General features: G+C 51.1%; 3 protein-coding genes and 2 non-coding genes across 5 annotated transcripts; 4 read left to right on the plus strand and 1 right to left on the minus strand.

Annotated features, from left to right (window-relative positions):
* Window positions 1-1,118: 1,118 nt before the first annotated feature.
* LRP88_11065 (ankyrin repeat domain-containing protein) lies at window positions 1,119-4,638 on the plus strand (the record flags this gene model as incomplete). The annotated part of the gene is made up of 4 exons (XM_083247508.1): window positions 1,119-1,183; window positions 1,302-1,516; window positions 1,571-1,690; window positions 1,751-4,638. The coding sequence occupies 4 exons, from the start codon at window positions 1,119-1,121 to the stop codon at window positions 4,636-4,638; spliced, it is 3,288 nt and encodes a 1,095-aa protein (XP_083096656.1).
* Window positions 4,639-7,651: 3,013 nt separating this feature from the next.
* LRP88_11066 (uncharacterized protein) lies at window positions 7,652-8,593 on the plus strand (the record flags this gene model as incomplete). The annotated part of the gene is made up of 1 exon (XM_083247509.1): window positions 7,652-8,593. The coding sequence occupies one exon, from the start codon at window positions 7,652-7,654 to the stop codon at window positions 8,591-8,593; it is 942 nt and encodes a 313-aa protein (XP_083096657.1).
* A 957-nt stretch (window positions 8,594-9,550) lies between these two features.
* Window positions 9,551-9,643, minus strand: LRP88_11067. Its single transcript has one exon. It is a non-coding gene; the product is annotated as a tRNA-Ser (tRNA).
* Window positions 9,644-11,587: 1,944 nt separating this feature from the next.
* On the plus strand, window positions 11,588-13,145 carry LRP88_11068 (uncharacterized protein; the record flags this gene model as incomplete). Its single annotated transcript, XM_083247510.1, has 4 exons — window positions 11,588-11,737; window positions 11,792-12,038; window positions 12,086-12,854; window positions 13,112-13,145. The coding sequence occupies 4 exons, from the start codon at window positions 11,588-11,590 to the stop codon at window positions 13,143-13,145; spliced, it is 1,200 nt and encodes a 399-aa protein (XP_083096658.1).
* A 2,461-nt stretch (window positions 13,146-15,606) lies between these two features.
* On the plus strand, window positions 15,607-15,679 carry LRP88_11069. Its single transcript has one exon. It is a non-coding gene; the product is annotated as a tRNA-Cys (tRNA).
* The last annotated feature ends 369 nt before the right edge of the window (window positions 15,680-16,048 follow it).

The following is a 16,048-nucleotide window of genomic DNA, read 5'->3' on the forward strand; positions in this document are numbered from 1 at the left end:
TAATGGCGGGAACCAATGACTTGACCACCTCGACAGGCACAGTACGTCCTGTGGGCATCTCGAAGGAGAATAGTGCAGTCAAGATAGAATACAATGGCCCGATTCCAACGATGCCTTGGAATTGCATTCCGACTGAGAGCAGCGACGGCAGAGCCAGAGGAGTCGCCTGGTTACTGGTGCGGGAAGCGTCGATGGCGCATATCAAGGGCGGCGAAATGACCTAGGACAAAAAGTTTCAAAGCTAAACTCTTACAAAGGGATCCGTGTCCAAAATCGGAACAGCGAAGACAAAAGTAAAGAGGTTGAAAATTTCGCTGGCTGGTGTGTTGCCAAACCACTTCAGGGTCATGGTGGACTTGCTCCATTGGTCGATTTCGAAAAAGGGTAGTCTGAACACTTGCGAGAAACAAAGTACAGAAGCGCCATGCCCCCAATGCAGATCTTCTTGACAACCCCATGAGCCCTTGGGTCGATGGGTTGCGCTGCAAGTTCATTGCGGAAAAGAATCGCCCGAGGTCGATGTGGAATAGTGAGCTTCTCCACGGCAGACTCGGCCACATATGCCCCGGACAACAGGCTCATAAGACTCTCCTCCGCTCAAAGGCGGTATGGACAATCTTGCAGAAGATTGTAGATACCGCGGGGTTCTCGTAGGCGAAGAGTGACGGTTGTTCATGGGCTCGCCTGACAATCCCCATAGCACGCTCATACGGTGTCTGATCGAAGATATTTTCAATCTCTTTGTCCGCTGGGCCATCCAAGTGGCCACCTCGACTATCCCTTGTTCGAAGCAGAGAATCCATCAACTCTGCACACGACTCCATGGCGTCATTGGCCCCTTGCCCGCTTCTCCCACGCTGAAAACGCAGTGTTGGTCGCAAATTCTGGCAACCACATATAACCTTGTCAGGGGGCGCCACAGGGTTCCCTACCAATGAGATCGGCGCAGCAAGCACACTGATCATTCTGGGTTTCTTTGGTGGTGTTGGGTCGAGCCAAAATTTTCCTCCGGCCTCATCTTGGAGGCTATAAAAGAGGACCCAGACCGCACCATAACAACACCCAATTCTCAGCAACGACCGCACTCCTTCAATTCAATTACACGTTCTCTCAACAACATGGCAGGCTCAAGAAGCATCGCTCCAGAGGAGTGGGAATCGCTCAAAGCAGTCATTTCTGACCTGTACCTAAACCAGAAAATGACACTGGCTGAGGTGATGAGACTCATGGAAGATGAGCATGGGTTCCGAGCCAGGTCTGTCATGGTCTCCACAGCAAGCATTGTTCTAACGTGTCAATAGCAAAGCCCAGTACGTTCGAAAGCTGAAGAACTGGGGAATGGAGAAGAATTCAACCAACCAGAAGTGGAAAGCTGCGGCCCAGCAAGTTCAGAAGCGGAAGTTGGAGGGAAAGGAGACCGATATCCTCATCAACGGAAGGTTGATCCCGTGGAAAAAGCTCAGAAAAGAGACAGCCAGATATACCGGCCCCCAATCCGACATGACAGAAGGATCAGGTAGGTTTTGTATTCGAACATGATAGGGAAACAAGCGTGGACTAACACTGTTAGATATCCCAACGGATCTTTCAACTGGCGTGATTGCCCGTACTCCGCCAGGAGAGGTGCCCACAGGCGTCCAAACCATTCATATGCCGTGGTTCCAGTTCCAGGCTTTTGTGGAGTCATCCAGTACGTTGAATCTGCTGAATCCTTGTCTTGATCAGACGCTCATCAGTCCCTCAACAATAGTTGAGTGTCTTACCGTGGACTTTAGCCCTCTTTTTATGAATCATCTATCCACGTACGATCCGACAGAATGGGAGCACTCGATGGGCTTCTCCAGCGACCTTGGCACCGAGTCACTTCCTTCTATCCCGAACAATGAACTGGATCTCTTGCTAGGCTGGGACCCGAGTTCTGCCAATGACGAACAGGCGCAGGCTTCTTCGCTGCTCGATCCAAGTTGCCGTGAGGCCAGAGGGCTTCTCGGAGAGTGCCTCGGCGAGTCCGTCGATCCGGACAACCCAGATTATTCCTCTCGAATCTCGTCGAGTTTGGAAGAAATCACCATCGACCGACATGACGGAGACCTCGTGCACCATGTGAAAAGGCTTTCAACTGCCTCGGGCCAAGAGGCAGTGTTTCAACTGCTCCGCTATACGGTCTACCTCTCCTCCAATAACCTCTTATCCGACGCGAAAACCGACAAACTTTTGAGGTGGGTTATCGACAGTGGACACCTCTGGACTTTGGAGAGTTTACTCGGAAGTACGCTCCTGGAGGTAGCCGCAGATCAAGGAAGCGTCTCCCTTGTAGAGGTCTTGCTGGACGCCAAAGCCAATCCCAATGTTCACCATCAGAATAGCTATCCCGCCTCCAAGACAGCTCTCCATAGTGGAATCTCTGGCCGCAACAAGAACCCGGTCATTGCGAGAATGCTGATTAAGGGGGGTGCGGATGTGAACGCAGTAGGCCAAGATTGGGACCGCCCGACGACGATGCTCAATTTGGCAGCACACTATGGGGATCCAGACCTTGTTCAGATGATGCTGGACGCTGGCGCCCGGGTGAACGAAATGTCAGTGGGCCAAGGAACGGCGCTGCAAATTGCAGTAAGCCGAGGCAACATAGAGATCACTGAGATTTTGATCACAGCGGGAGCTGACGTCGATTGCCCGATTGGCAAGGCATATCAAGATGTGTGCAAACTCGCCGCAAAGAAATGGTCCGATGTTATTGAAACGCCGATCCAAAGAGCAGCGAATGAAGACAATATGGAGATGATACAAGTTCTTCTGGAAGCCGGCGCAGACATTCACGGCTTCCCGGCCGGAGAGGTTTTTCCGTGGCTCATGTCTAGTGGTGAACTTAGCGAGGAGGACGAGGAAGAAGAACACTGGTGGGATCATCTTGACCTTGGTTGCACGCTACGGCCGGCACTACTATCAGCTGTGTTAAGGGGAAATGCCGTTCTGGTTCGAATGCTCTTGAACCTGGGCGCAGATGTCAATGCAAGAGGCTGTGAAGGCACTGCATTGCAATTAGCATCAGCACAAGGAAACCTCAAGCTCGTTCACCTATTGCTGAAGAAGGGGGCAGACGTGAACAGCGCCGTTCAGAATCACAAAAGAGGTAGAACCGCTCTCCAAGCAGCTGCAGGATCGGGAGATGAGGATGTGGTCGAGTGCCTGCTGAGAGCTGGTGCTCAGGTCAACGCCCTCCCAAGTTCTTGTGAAGGCCGTACGGCAGTTCAAGCAGCTGTCGAATCACAGAACATCGACTTGGTCAAGCTATTGGTCAATGCCGGCGCTGATATCAACGCTGCACCTGCGCCTACGTACGGCTGCACATGCCTTCAAGCAGCCGCTGCCAGCGGGAATGCCAAGATGGTGGAACTGCTGCTTCAGCTCGGGGCTGATGTTGATAGCCCTGCATCCCCTGAACGAGGCGGACGAACACCTTTGCAAGCTTCAATCGAGTCTGGTCATAAACGGGTATCTGCGATCCTGATTGAAAGGGGAGCGAACCTCAATCTGCCACCATCGGTTGAAGCAGGGTCTTCAGCGCTCGGCTTTGCTATTGCGAATCACAACCGTGACCTGGTTCACTCGCTGCTAGCCGGCGGAGCAGATCCAAATGGCTGCGGGGGGAAGCAGACGCCTCTCGGAATCGCGACGAGTCCGGGTGTCCTTGACATCGTGTGCTGCCTTTTGGGTGCCGGTGCAGATGTGAACAGAACTCATAAGCGCAAGACACCGCTCGAACTCGCTGTCGAGGGAGATAGTCTACATATAGCGCGTGCTATACTACGTGCTAAACTGACATTTGGCGGTCGAGTTGGCGTGGAGGTACTCCGACAGGCGATCCGCAACAACTCGCTCAAGATGGTCGAGCTTTTACTTTCACATGGGGTCAGCGTGAACAAGCCTCTGGGTGTGAAGTGTGACTCGCCACTTCTGGGAGCAGTGAGCCGATGGAGTATCAACGAGGGCCTTGTCCGTACTTTGTTGAGCCACCATGTTGATGTGAACTCGGATCACGGTGAACCTCTTCAGGTCGCTGCTGCGAAGGGTTCTATCTGGACAGTACAAGCCTTGCTCAAAGCTGGGGCCAACGTCAATTCCCCCGCCCTTAGTCAACATTCCAAGACGGCCCTTCAAGGAGCAGCTGCATCAGGAAAGACTGAGCTCGTTGATATATTACTGAAAGCTGGAGCAGATATCAACGCTCCTCCTAGTCCACGGTGGGGCGAAACCGCGCTCCAAGCGGCAGTTGCTCGAGGATCTGTTCGCATGGTCAAGTTTCTGCTTTTGCACGGCGCCGATGTCAATGCCCCGGCAAGTCCGTACCATGGGGCAACAGCATTGCAAAAAGCAGCAATGGCGGGTCATCTGCGTATTGCCTTGATGCTACTTAAAGAAGGCGCTGATATCAATGCACCACCGGCGGCGACTGGAGGACGCACAGCGCTCGAAGCCGCGGCCGAACATGAACGCCTTGATCTTACGTGCCTACTTCTTCGCAATGATACCGAGCCTGAGACTTTGGAGAGGAGGTGTAAACGAGCTGCAAAACTGGCGGCCTCAGCTGGCAATCATATACTTGCTAATGTTCTGCGGGAATGGAAGAGGGATTAGGGAAAGGTATATCTCGCAGTAATCAAACTGAATTGGGTTCTCTCTCCTCGGTATGATCTCCAGGCATTTACACGCCATGTTAGACCTGATAGTTGAAAGAATTGCAAAATTGATCAGATGTTTTACAATCATTTCAAACGGGAAAAGTATTACTTCAAGACCATATTTATCTCAAGGTCGAGAGTCACAGCCGCGTCTCTACCATGCCTAACTCATTATGAGGCTATTTGTTTGTCGTGACGACTTCAAGGTCCGCGATATGGGGCGGTAGGGATGTAAACCGCCAGCACTGATGAGACGCTATGAAAACCCATGCTTACATTGAGTAAGCTCATTTTCCCTGCCAGGCCGTCTTTTAGTCTTGTTCATCCTCTCGCCCCCAACTTCCAGCCTGTGTCTCAAGATGTACATATTTCAAATCACCCATCAGCGTCCTTGAAGCCACTTGTTCCCCTGGTATTATCCCTGTTTCGGCTTCCGTGGTTACTCTTCAAAGAGAATCTTCAGTTTGCTGAACCTCAGAATTACGATAGCGGTATCCGGGCTTATGTTGCAGGACCCGTGAAGTGCTTCTTCGCAGCACATGAAACCGCTGTTGTTCTACAAGCGAAACTAAACTTCCCCAATAACCACTCGCATCTGCCTTGCTCATCACGCAGCATACACATCGCCTGTTTCTGTGTTGTTTTGGGGAGAGCAATAACACTCGCACAACCTTGGTGTGAGTTGACCTTCGTTTCGGTCAATGTGCTCCAAACCTCCAGCCTCTACTGCCCTGCTTAGGCCCGCTTCGCCCCCATATAGTGAGGTTTTAGATTCTATTCTTGACTGTCATCTCTCATACGTCTAAGTAGCACCTCAGGCGATTTGTCAAACGACAGCAGTGGTAGCTCATTCGCAAATCTCGACTTATCTAGACGTCGCGAAGACGGGCAACATGGAAACTGGAGCACATTTGAGAGACTTACGCGTCCCGTCACTCAGCATAACTCGCGGACATCGGACATCCGTTTGAAAACGTAAGTTCATCCGTTGCCTGCTGACTGGCATACGAAGCCTATTCATACATCGGCTTATATCGGATGAGCCTATTTACAGTTTCAGGTAGTGCACAGCGACATTCAAACAAAATACATGCCCCCATTCCAAATAGCAAGTCCTACATCCAGGCTGGATGACAAATAACGGCAGATTCCATCTCACCCGGTATACCCTGGGAAGGATCTGCTTATGGCAGACGCATACTCCTCACTCGCATCCTGCTTACTGAAAACAGCAAAAGAGCCAAGACCTCACAGCCTGCTTCATAATAGACATTATTTTCAAGGATGGTATACGTGCCGCGAGGCCTGTCGGCGAAATAGCCTGCTGTGTAACTGTTTGCCGAAAAAGTCCTCTTGCGTTGAGCAATGCCACAATTGCGAATAAAATAGTCTTACGTAGCTATGTAACGTGTGCCAGGCTCATGGAACCTCAGTTGTCATCATGCATCGCACGTGTATGAATACCACATGGGATATGGCCGCAGTAGCAACCCATAGCTGAAAGCACATCAGGCTCTATTGAAATGGCGCACCGCACGGCGGCATCATTCCAAGGTCGACCATCCTCAGCTCGGCCTTGGTATCTGCACTTTCGATGCTGATGTTTGCTCGAAAAGCGGGCTAGCAGATGCGGGCTTGCGAGGAGGCTTACACCTTCGCCCTCGACGTAATCGAATGCAAAGATTCGACCATCCTAGAGGCCTCTCGATCACATCATGAGAAATGGCTCGTATACTTGGAAGCCGCCACCTTTTTGTCTTGGTTGCACACCATCAGCCAGCCCGTATGCCCTTCGGTAACACTGATTTCCGGGTCAAGACACGGACTACCCAAGCCGTCTTGTGAGGTAGGGCTGAGGACGGGAACGCCAGTAAGCATAGAGAGTAACGTCTCATTGGAGGAGTTAAGCTTACTAAAAAAAGGTCCGGTGAGCCATCGCTAAAGGGTTTAGCTGTAGGGCGAGCTGAGTTTATCTCGGCCTTGCCCACGATGACGGAACCGAGTATCCACCTCATCGGAGGGTACATGCTCACGCCTGCATCTGACATCCAAGACACTTTGACAGCCTGATATGCACATATGCCGCTCATCTTGACAAACAGATATGTACCGCAAATCCTTCCAGCGTCTCAGTAAGAAGGATCGACATGACGTGCTGCACTGTCTTTGAATACGAGGAGGATGCTGCGACAAGGCCGACAGTCTTGCACTTTGGTCAGGTTACAGCGCCGTCAACTGCCAACTCCAGCAATAGATTACCCAGCCCGATTTGCTAGTCTTACACACGTTATGCAAGCTCGTGATGGAGGCGTGGCACAGCTGACCCTCCCTCAGCCCCGAGCATCTCGGCATCTCTTTGCGGGGTAGACACGGCAGACTCGGGGCCCTCGTCCGGGTAGACCTCTCGCACCTGGGATGCCACCACCATCATCACCACATGGACTCCGGTCCAGGCCTGTCCGATCAGCACAGCCACCCCGAGCACTAACAGAGAGACTATCGCCGATTCCGCCAAGGCCGTTGCCCAGAGGCTAGCGCTGATTCGCTGGGCGCAGCTAAGAGCGAACTGGCGGAGGCTCAGTCAGCCCGAAATAGCAACCCACTGTACCACGAGGCTTTCCATCCGCTTATGGCAGAACAGATCCCCAGCCCTGGCTAAATTGGGTGTGGTGATGAGAGGCTTGACACTCGCATGCTGCGCCGACCATCACCATCTTCCGTGGTGTAGATGGAGGTTTGCGTTGAAAATTGACGGCAACTTTCAACGGAGGCTTATGTGATAGGAGAATTCTATTATTTAAGAATCAAGTGATTCCCCGATCAATCCATTCTCTTCATTCTCATCATCCTCATCCACCTCTCACTTACACAACAACTCAACCACCTTTCACTTACACCAACATTCACACAACACTCGCTGCCTTTCATACCACTTCTTGAGTAATTCATCTCTTCTTTCAATCTTCAATATGCGCTACTCCCTCACTCTCATCGCCTTTGCCGCCACGGCTCTGGCTCTTCCCACTGCCAAGCCCGCCGACGACGGCTCATGGGCTCCTGGCAAGTACGAGGGCAAGGGCACAGGCTACGACGACGGCAAGTGGCACGAGGGAAAGTATGAGGGCGGTGACACTGGCTATGATGATGGCAAGTGGACCCCCGACAAGTACCCCAGTGGCAAGGCCAAGCGCAACGACGATGGCTCTTGGCATCCCGGAAAGTACGAAGGAAATGGAACGCCCTACGATGACGGCAAGTGGCACGAGGGCAAGTACGAAGGCGGCAGCACCGGCCACGACGACGGAAAGTGGTATCCCGGAAAGTACCCCGGCGGCAAGGCCAAGCGCAATGACGACGGTTCCTGGGCCCCTGGCAAGTATGAGGGCAAGGGAACTCCCTACGACGATGGAAAGTGGCACGAAGGAAAGTATGAGGGTGGTGATACTGGCTATGATGATGGCAAGTATCATGGTGGCAAGGTGAAGCGCAACGATGATGGAAGCTGGCACGAGGGAAAGTACGAGGGCAAGGGAACCCCTTATGACGATGGCAAGTGGCATGAGGGCAAGTACGAAGGTGGTGATACCGGCTACGATGACGGAAAGTACCACGGCGGCAAGGTCAAGCGCGCGGATGACGGCTCTTGGCACGAGGGAAAGTATGAGGGTGGTGACACCGGATATGACGACGGCAAGTGGGAGGAGGGCAAGTACGAGGGCGGTGATACTGGCTATGATGATGGCAAGTACCACGGCGAGAAGACCAAGCGCAACGACGACGGCTCCTGGCACGAGGGCAAGTACGAGGGTGAGGGGACTCCCTACGATGATGGAAAGTGGCACGAGGGAAAGTATGAGGGCGGCGACACCGGCTACGACGACGGCAAGTACCACGGTGGAAAGAAGAACTAAGCGGAAGTGGTTTCATTCGGCACTTTTCTCAACGACATTGGGCTGGAGTTTTTGGGCTTTAGACATGGTACATATTCGCTTCTTGCCGGCGGCCTCGGTCTTTTGACTGATGGTTGACTTGGTCCTTTTTGGGGCTTCTTGTTTATACCTCTTCATTCCTTTTACTTTATATATATGGATACATTGACACTTCAACAACCTTCCATCGAACAGAGACTTGCTCTGATCGTGATGCATCTTCCCCATTTGAGATCAACTGCCTGTGAACCCCCTTGCATACAGTTTCATAATCTTTCAGTACAGTCATATCTTGAGAATTGGGCTATCCTCTCTGCCATCTTGCAACGATGCAACACGGCGGTTGTCGGAATGTCAAGACACTGGTGTTGCGGAGACTGAAGAGAGGACTGCAACTGGCATCCAAAATCACCTGTAACCCCATTGTTTATGGGTCAATGAACATGGATGGAATCATCCGAGCCGTGACGACAGTTAATCTAGCTCGAACATCCGCTCATTAGAACCTGGACTTCGGAGCTTCCGACGGGGGATCCACGAACGGCCCCACCCGAGCGGAAGCCCGCAAGGTCCGTGCTCGCACTGCTGGGGAATGCAAAAGCGGCAACACACGCAACCCAGAGGAAATGAAAATGAAAATGATGTCCACGAGATGAAAACACAAAGGGTCAAAAAGAATGCGAAAAATTCAAAAGAAATCATTTTATTAAACTGGATGTCACGAGAAGAGGCAGAAGACGGGACATTGTGCGGGGCCCACTTTGGATATTTTATGATGATTCTTATGATGATTGCAGATGAGGATGTGCTCAGGGCGGCCCAAACAGGCAAGTCAGCCAAATGCAGCAAAAGTCAACGAACAGCACCACAAAAACATCACCAACAGCATCAGCACTTCAGAATGGCAAAAGATTTGCTTTCAAAGGCAAAAAACAATGTCGACAACGGCAGGATTCGAACCTACGCGTGCGAACACAATGCCTTGATATGCAGGATAGCAGGGCATCGCCTTAACCACTCGGCCACGTTGTCCTCTTTGATGCTAGGGAGCTTCAAACTCAGGAATATGAGGGGAGCAAATTTCATGATTGACGTTTCTAGAACTCACTGTGAGTTGTGAAGAACCCTTTTCATCGTGAAATATCTAGGTGACATGTGTTTCCATTACATTGCCCCTTCGCACTCCTTCTAACGCCGTGGACAACGTGATCTCCCATCACGCTTCGAGATGTGGCTGAGGGTTGTGGCTGCAGCCATTTAGGATGGCTTGGACGAGGATGTCCTTCAAGCTCACATCTCTCTTCGAGGAATGGGGATGATGAATTTGCAAAATACTGCGCCCAAGCGAGACAAGAGGTCCTGATTCGTGTTTACGTATTAAGCAAATTGGTACCATGCCAAGTGTCGTTTTCAGCACCCTTGACGCATTTATCAGGCTTCAGATGTGGATGGAAGTCGCCGAACGGGAAACCCACGAGAAACACACTGCACAACTCAGGTCAAGGTGCCATCGTCATATCCGGCAACTAGAAACAAAGCCAAATCATGTCCATATTCCGAAAAAAGCTGCTGGATCAATTGCCTCTTGATATTCGGTGCCAGACGAGCGGCGTTGGGATGATACTGGGGTGTAGGGTACGCGTCGCGTCAGCACCGTCTCATGGTTGGTGGTGACTGCTGGTGCGTGAGCCTTCAAAGTCTTCCTGCACAACACTATCCATCAGCTCAATCTCCCCTAAAGGTAGCGATGAGGGCATAATGAAATTATGAAATGGCATCTCATATAATTATAAAGCATAATCCTCTCTTATGATTGCTTTGTTCCCTTTTTCTTCCTAATTTTGTTTCGATTATGATCTTACAAAGTGTGTACCTGCCCAGTTCCTGGTTTGCCCCACGGAGCTGAACTGCAAGCGCCTGAACGGCCTCCATTTGAGCCTGAATTCTCAGGACGCGAGCCTGGTGTGGCTTTCGTAGACAACAAGAAACGCGTTCCAACCGTACAATCCCTCTCAAGCAGCATTATGACACGATCTGAACCATGACCAAGGTCCGCGACATCAGATTCACCTGCTTGGGCACCAGCAAGGGATCGTATCGCTTCAAGTTTGTTAATCTTGTGGGGCCGAGACGGCGGAAGCTAACTTCTGAATAGCGTCATTTTCGTGCACGGCCTACGGGGCCACCCGAAGCGAACCTAGGGAAGAGGCTCAGACGAGACGTCCCAGACTTCGAAACCGACAGCGAGCGGTTCCCGTGATTGGTCCTTCAAGTCACTCTTCCGAAGAAGTCGACCGAGCCCCGATACAACGCCAGATGTCGAATTACAGAAGCCTTTCTGGCCCGACGAGTTCCTGGCTGAGGATTTACGCGAAGCGAGAGTGTGGACGTACAGATACAACGCGAATGTGATCGAGGGCCTGTTTCAGGCAAGCAACCAGAACAGCGTTTCGCAACACGGGCGCGATCTTGCAGCCCGGTTGGAGCGAGACGCTGATAATGAGGTTTGCTGCCCCTCTACCGGAGCCTTGGCTCGACCCCGTTGACGATTGAAGGGTCCTATTGTCTTTATGGTTCATAGTCTAGGTGGAATCGTTGTCAAAGATGTAGGTACACATGTCGAGCCTCTGGTGCGAAGTTCTCCTTTAGGCTCGCACTCTTGTTCTTATCCTATTCTCATCCTCGTCTTCTTCTCAAGCCCTGCCTCTTTCCCTTCTAAAGCTCTTCGTCTTCCTCATAGGCTCCTCCCAAAGTCATCGACATGCCCTTCCAAAACTCCACCTCATTCTTTTCTAATACTTTTTACACGACAAGGTATATCTCCCCTAACACCCCCAGGCAATCCGCAGATCCGAGGCCTGTCGTTTGAGAACAAAGTTCATCGTCTTTCTCGGAACTCCGCATCGTGGAAGTCAGTATGCCGGATGGGGTGTGATTGCATCCAATCTCGCCAGCTGCGCATTGCAAAACGCAAACATGAAGATCGTCCAAACGCTGGAAGTATACAGCGAGGTCCTCGACAACATTCATGAAGAATTCGTCAATATCGTGCACGAGTCCGACCTCAAGATCCACTCGTTTCAAGAGGGCCGTGGACTCTCGGGTGTCAAGGGCTTTAGCGGAAAGGTCCGTTGGGTGAAGGCAGTCTTGTAATGTGTCTTGTTGGCTGACTGGTAATAGGTTGTTGACGACTTTTCCTCCAAATTCGACCTGCCACCCACGATACAGACGGTCGAGAGTATCGACGCGGACCACAGCCGCATGACAAAGTTTTCTGATAAGGATGACCCTGGTTATCGTGCCGTCTTGGGCGTTCTCAGACAGTTTGTACGGTCAAGCTCCAAGCTGAGGACCGAGCAACAGGTGGAGGCAGGGGTTGAGGCAACGACTGTGACACCGGTAGTTGAGATGGACGCGAGGACAAGCGGTTAGTGTAATAAATAAACATCGTTGGCCAGGACTGACGTGTAAAAGGCTCAACCTTCTTCCATGTTTCGTTCTCCATCAACCGCCAGTTTGTCGGACGTACAGAGGTGCTCCAAAAGCTCCAGAGCAAACTTTTTGATGGCGACGAATTCCAAAGAGTCGCACTCGCCGGCCTTGGAGGCATCGGCAAGACTCAGATTGCCATGCAGATTGCCTTCTGGGTCAAACAACACAAGCCCGATTACTCTGTGTTTTGGCTGCCCGCGCTGAGTAATGCCAGCATTGATCAGGCGTGTGCAGAGTTCATGGCGAGGCATGGCACCCAGCAGGAAAAGCCGACTAGCCCGAGAGAATCGTTTGGGCAGTATCTGAGCTCACCTGGTGTCGGGAAGTGGCTCCTCATTGTCGATAATGCCGACGATATGGACCTTCTGTTTCCCCCAGGAGCGGTTACCCAGCATGTGGACACCTGGCTACCAAGAAACGACCGAGGTCGTATACTCTTCACAACAAGGTCATCCAAGCTCGCCTTCAGAGTGATCTCTGACCCACAGTATGTGGTCAAGCTATCAGAGATGAGCTTTAGTGAAGCAAAGGACTACTTGAAGAAATCGCTCTACCATCAAGATTCTCTCCAAGATGACAAAACCGTGGCTGAACTTCTTGACAATCTGGATTATCTGCCACTGGCCATCAAACAGGCGACGGCTTACATAAACGAGAACGACCTGACGATTGCAGAATACCTCGACGTCCTGCAAAACACTGAAGACGACATGATTGAGTTGCTACGCAGCGAGTTTCGCGATGGTACGCGGTATATGCAGAGCGAACGGTGTCAAAACGCCGTGGCAACAACCTGGGTGATATCTTTTCGTCAGATCAGAGGGATTGACCCATTCGCCGCCCATCTTCTTTCATTCATGGCATGCATCGAACCAAAGGCAATTCCCCAATCGGTGCTACCGCAGCCAGAGACGAAGCAGCAACTGACCAGCTCCATCGGGACTTTATGCAGCTATGGCTTCTTGAGCAAATATGCTGATGGTCAAATGCTCGAAATGCACCGTCTAGTACATCTGGCAACGAGAACCTGGACCAAGAGTGAAGGCATCATGAAGCGCATGTCACAATATACGGTATCTCATATTGATGAAATATTCCCGTCTGACGACTGGGGAGACCGTGATCTGTGCCGAAAATATCTGCCGCATGCTCTGGGCATTGTCCGAGAACACGAAGAGCATGCGCCGCCGAATTATCCCCATCCCTTCATTTTTCGCGTTGCAAGGTTCTTAATTGCGGATGGTCGATCCGGCGAGGCACTCAGGATACTTAAGCAGTCGGCCGTCATAGAAGACCAGCTATTTCCTGACGAGCATTTGCATCGATGCTTGTTCGCTACTGCATACCAAAGTAATTCGCTACCCAAAGAGGCAATCAACCTTCTCGAGCCCCTTGTTAAACGCCTGACGAGAACACTGCCAGAGGACAGCCTTGATCTACTCGGGATGCAATATTGGCTAGGATCAGCCTATCGCACTGTTCGGGATCTAAACAAGGCAGCCCAGCTGCTCGAGCATGTGGTAAAGCTGGGATCCGAGCTTCTGCCGGAGGAGGATGAGAGGCGACTGGAATGGGCAACTGAATTAGGTGTAGTTTACCTAGAGAATGGGCAGACAGAGGAGTCAATACGGCTTTTTGTGTCTGTGTTGGAGGTGGGGAGAAGGCCCTTTGATGAGGATTATCCCCCAACCCTAATGGTTCAGCACAGCCTTGCTCGGGCCTATTGTGCGGAAGGCCGAACCTAAGAGGCACTTGACATGATCAAATATGTAGTAGCCGGGCATCGAAGAATTCTGGATGAGAATCACTATCAACGACTGGCCTCGGAGGGTGAACTTGCACGACAATACATATGTATTGGGGAGATAGACGAGGCGAGACTCATACTCGAAACGCTGAAGGTTAAGGCAGACGCAGCACTTTCCATCAGCCATGCCACTCGATTGTTTACGAACAGACTTCTCGCTGAGGCCTACATAGCCAAACGTCGGGTTCCGGATGCCATTCTTCTGCTTGAAGAGATCATGGCGTTAGGTGACGAGACACTGGGAGCCAGCAAGTCTGAGCAACTGGAGGCTGGGAGGTTGCTCGTGAGGACATATCTCAGCCATGGCCAGCCAGGGAAGGCAGCGCAGCTCTTTCATCACTTGATGGCAGCTTGGAAAGAAATTTGCGCATTGGGCGATTTCAAGGTGCTTAGCTGCAAGTGGGAGCTCGCGTGGGCATACAGAGTCAATGCACAAACGGAGGAAGCAGTCCAGGTGCTTGAGGAGTTGGTAGAGGCTGTAGAAGAGTATCTTCCAGAAGATACACACCCCCGATTGCAGGCAAAGCGAGCCCTTGGACAGGCGTATCTGGATAATGGCCAATGGATGGAAGCGGTTGACACCTTGGAGAGGGTGGCAGCAACAAGTGCGAGGGTGAACGGTCCGCGCTTGCGCTTGGCGGATGTGTATGAGGAACTTTCGATCGCATACGAAGCTAGTGGGCGGTTGGATGAAGCTAAACTGTATCGATTTGCTTCGATAATGGTGTGGTTTAAGCGGGCGCTCTATCATTCCACGGCTGGAACGCATTTTGTTAAGCATTAGGACAAAAATCAAGTATATTTTACGGTGGTGTTTTTCAAGTTTTATTATAAAATGAGGAGAATTTAGGATTACCTTTAGACGAGCTTTTGTTGAACGCAATGGACCATTGCACCATCGGCAAAAGCGAAAGATGTACCGAGGCAATTAGGTCATATACACTGCTCAACGGCTTTCTTATAGTCGATACGTTGTTTGTGCCATGAAAGAATTATGTGTTATTGCGTAATAAGCCGCAAGGGCTAAGATATGGGATGGAGAGAAACAAGATAATTACTAACAGCACCCGACCGGACGAGGGTATGCACACCGTGTATAAAGAACCGTATTATGAGTTGGACGTTGGCTTTGACGACCAACTTCATAAATATGCAAATCAGACGTGATTTAGCTCTGATGAGAACTTTAGTGGTGATGAAAGCAATATATATGATCACCAGAGGAATGTTGGTGCCTCCCTTGCCACGCACTCCAAGAACACGAAGGACGGTCTGTACGTAGCGATGGATAAACCGTCGATGTTGATGGACCTTAATCATGAAAAATAACCACCTTTATACTCTACTCTCACATACATAATTGTGTGAAGAACAATGTGCATCGTCGAGATATTAGTTACGGTTAAGCAATGCTTGGCTGGCGAGATCTTCTCTGACAGCCAACGACATGCTGAGTTCCCATTGCTTCACTTGCGGTGCGGATCTGTTGGATCCCCTGAAGCTACCAGAAAGCTGTCCGACGACTAGACACCGAAAGCTTGGGACCAGAGCATTGGTCGTCGCATAAACAAATGAAGCGCTCTAGCACACCATGGCTAATTGCAGTTTTTCTGATTTCTGAACTCAAACCTGACCGTGACGATTTCCAACGTGCAGCAATATTTACTGTATTTACAAATTCGCTATCACCAACAAAGGATCGATAGCTCAGCGGTACGAGCGAGGGATTGCAGATCCCTAGGTCCCGTGTTCGATCCACGGTCGGTCCTGTTGGTTTTCTTTTTGCATATCAAAGCCACGATCATTCGCTTTCACACACGCACAAAGTCAACCAGAACAGCTCACGGCGTTACTTCATTTTTAAACTTGATGCTATCACCAGACCCAAGGACCCCGTTTCTCAGTCGTTATCCTCGCCCCACCCTTCCCACACTTCTTACAGCGGCATTGAAGGGCCTCTACCGACACCCTCTTGCCCCACCCGGTACAACTTTGCCCGCAATGTCCCTCTAGAGGCATCAACGGGTTTAGAAGGACTGAGCACAGAAGCTCCTTTGAAAAGTCGGGAAAATCGTCGGTATACATGTATTCCACCATGCGACTGACAATGGCTAGGGGGTAATCGTCAATCGTGTATG

Source organism: Fusarium phalaenopsidis (assembly GCF_050370095.1).
Source record: "Fusarium phalaenopsidis strain FUZ10S chromosome Unknown contig_32306, whole genome shotgun sequence".
Taxonomy (NCBI): Eukaryota; Fungi; Ascomycota; class Sordariomycetes; order Hypocreales; family Nectriaceae; genus Fusarium; species Fusarium phalaenopsidis.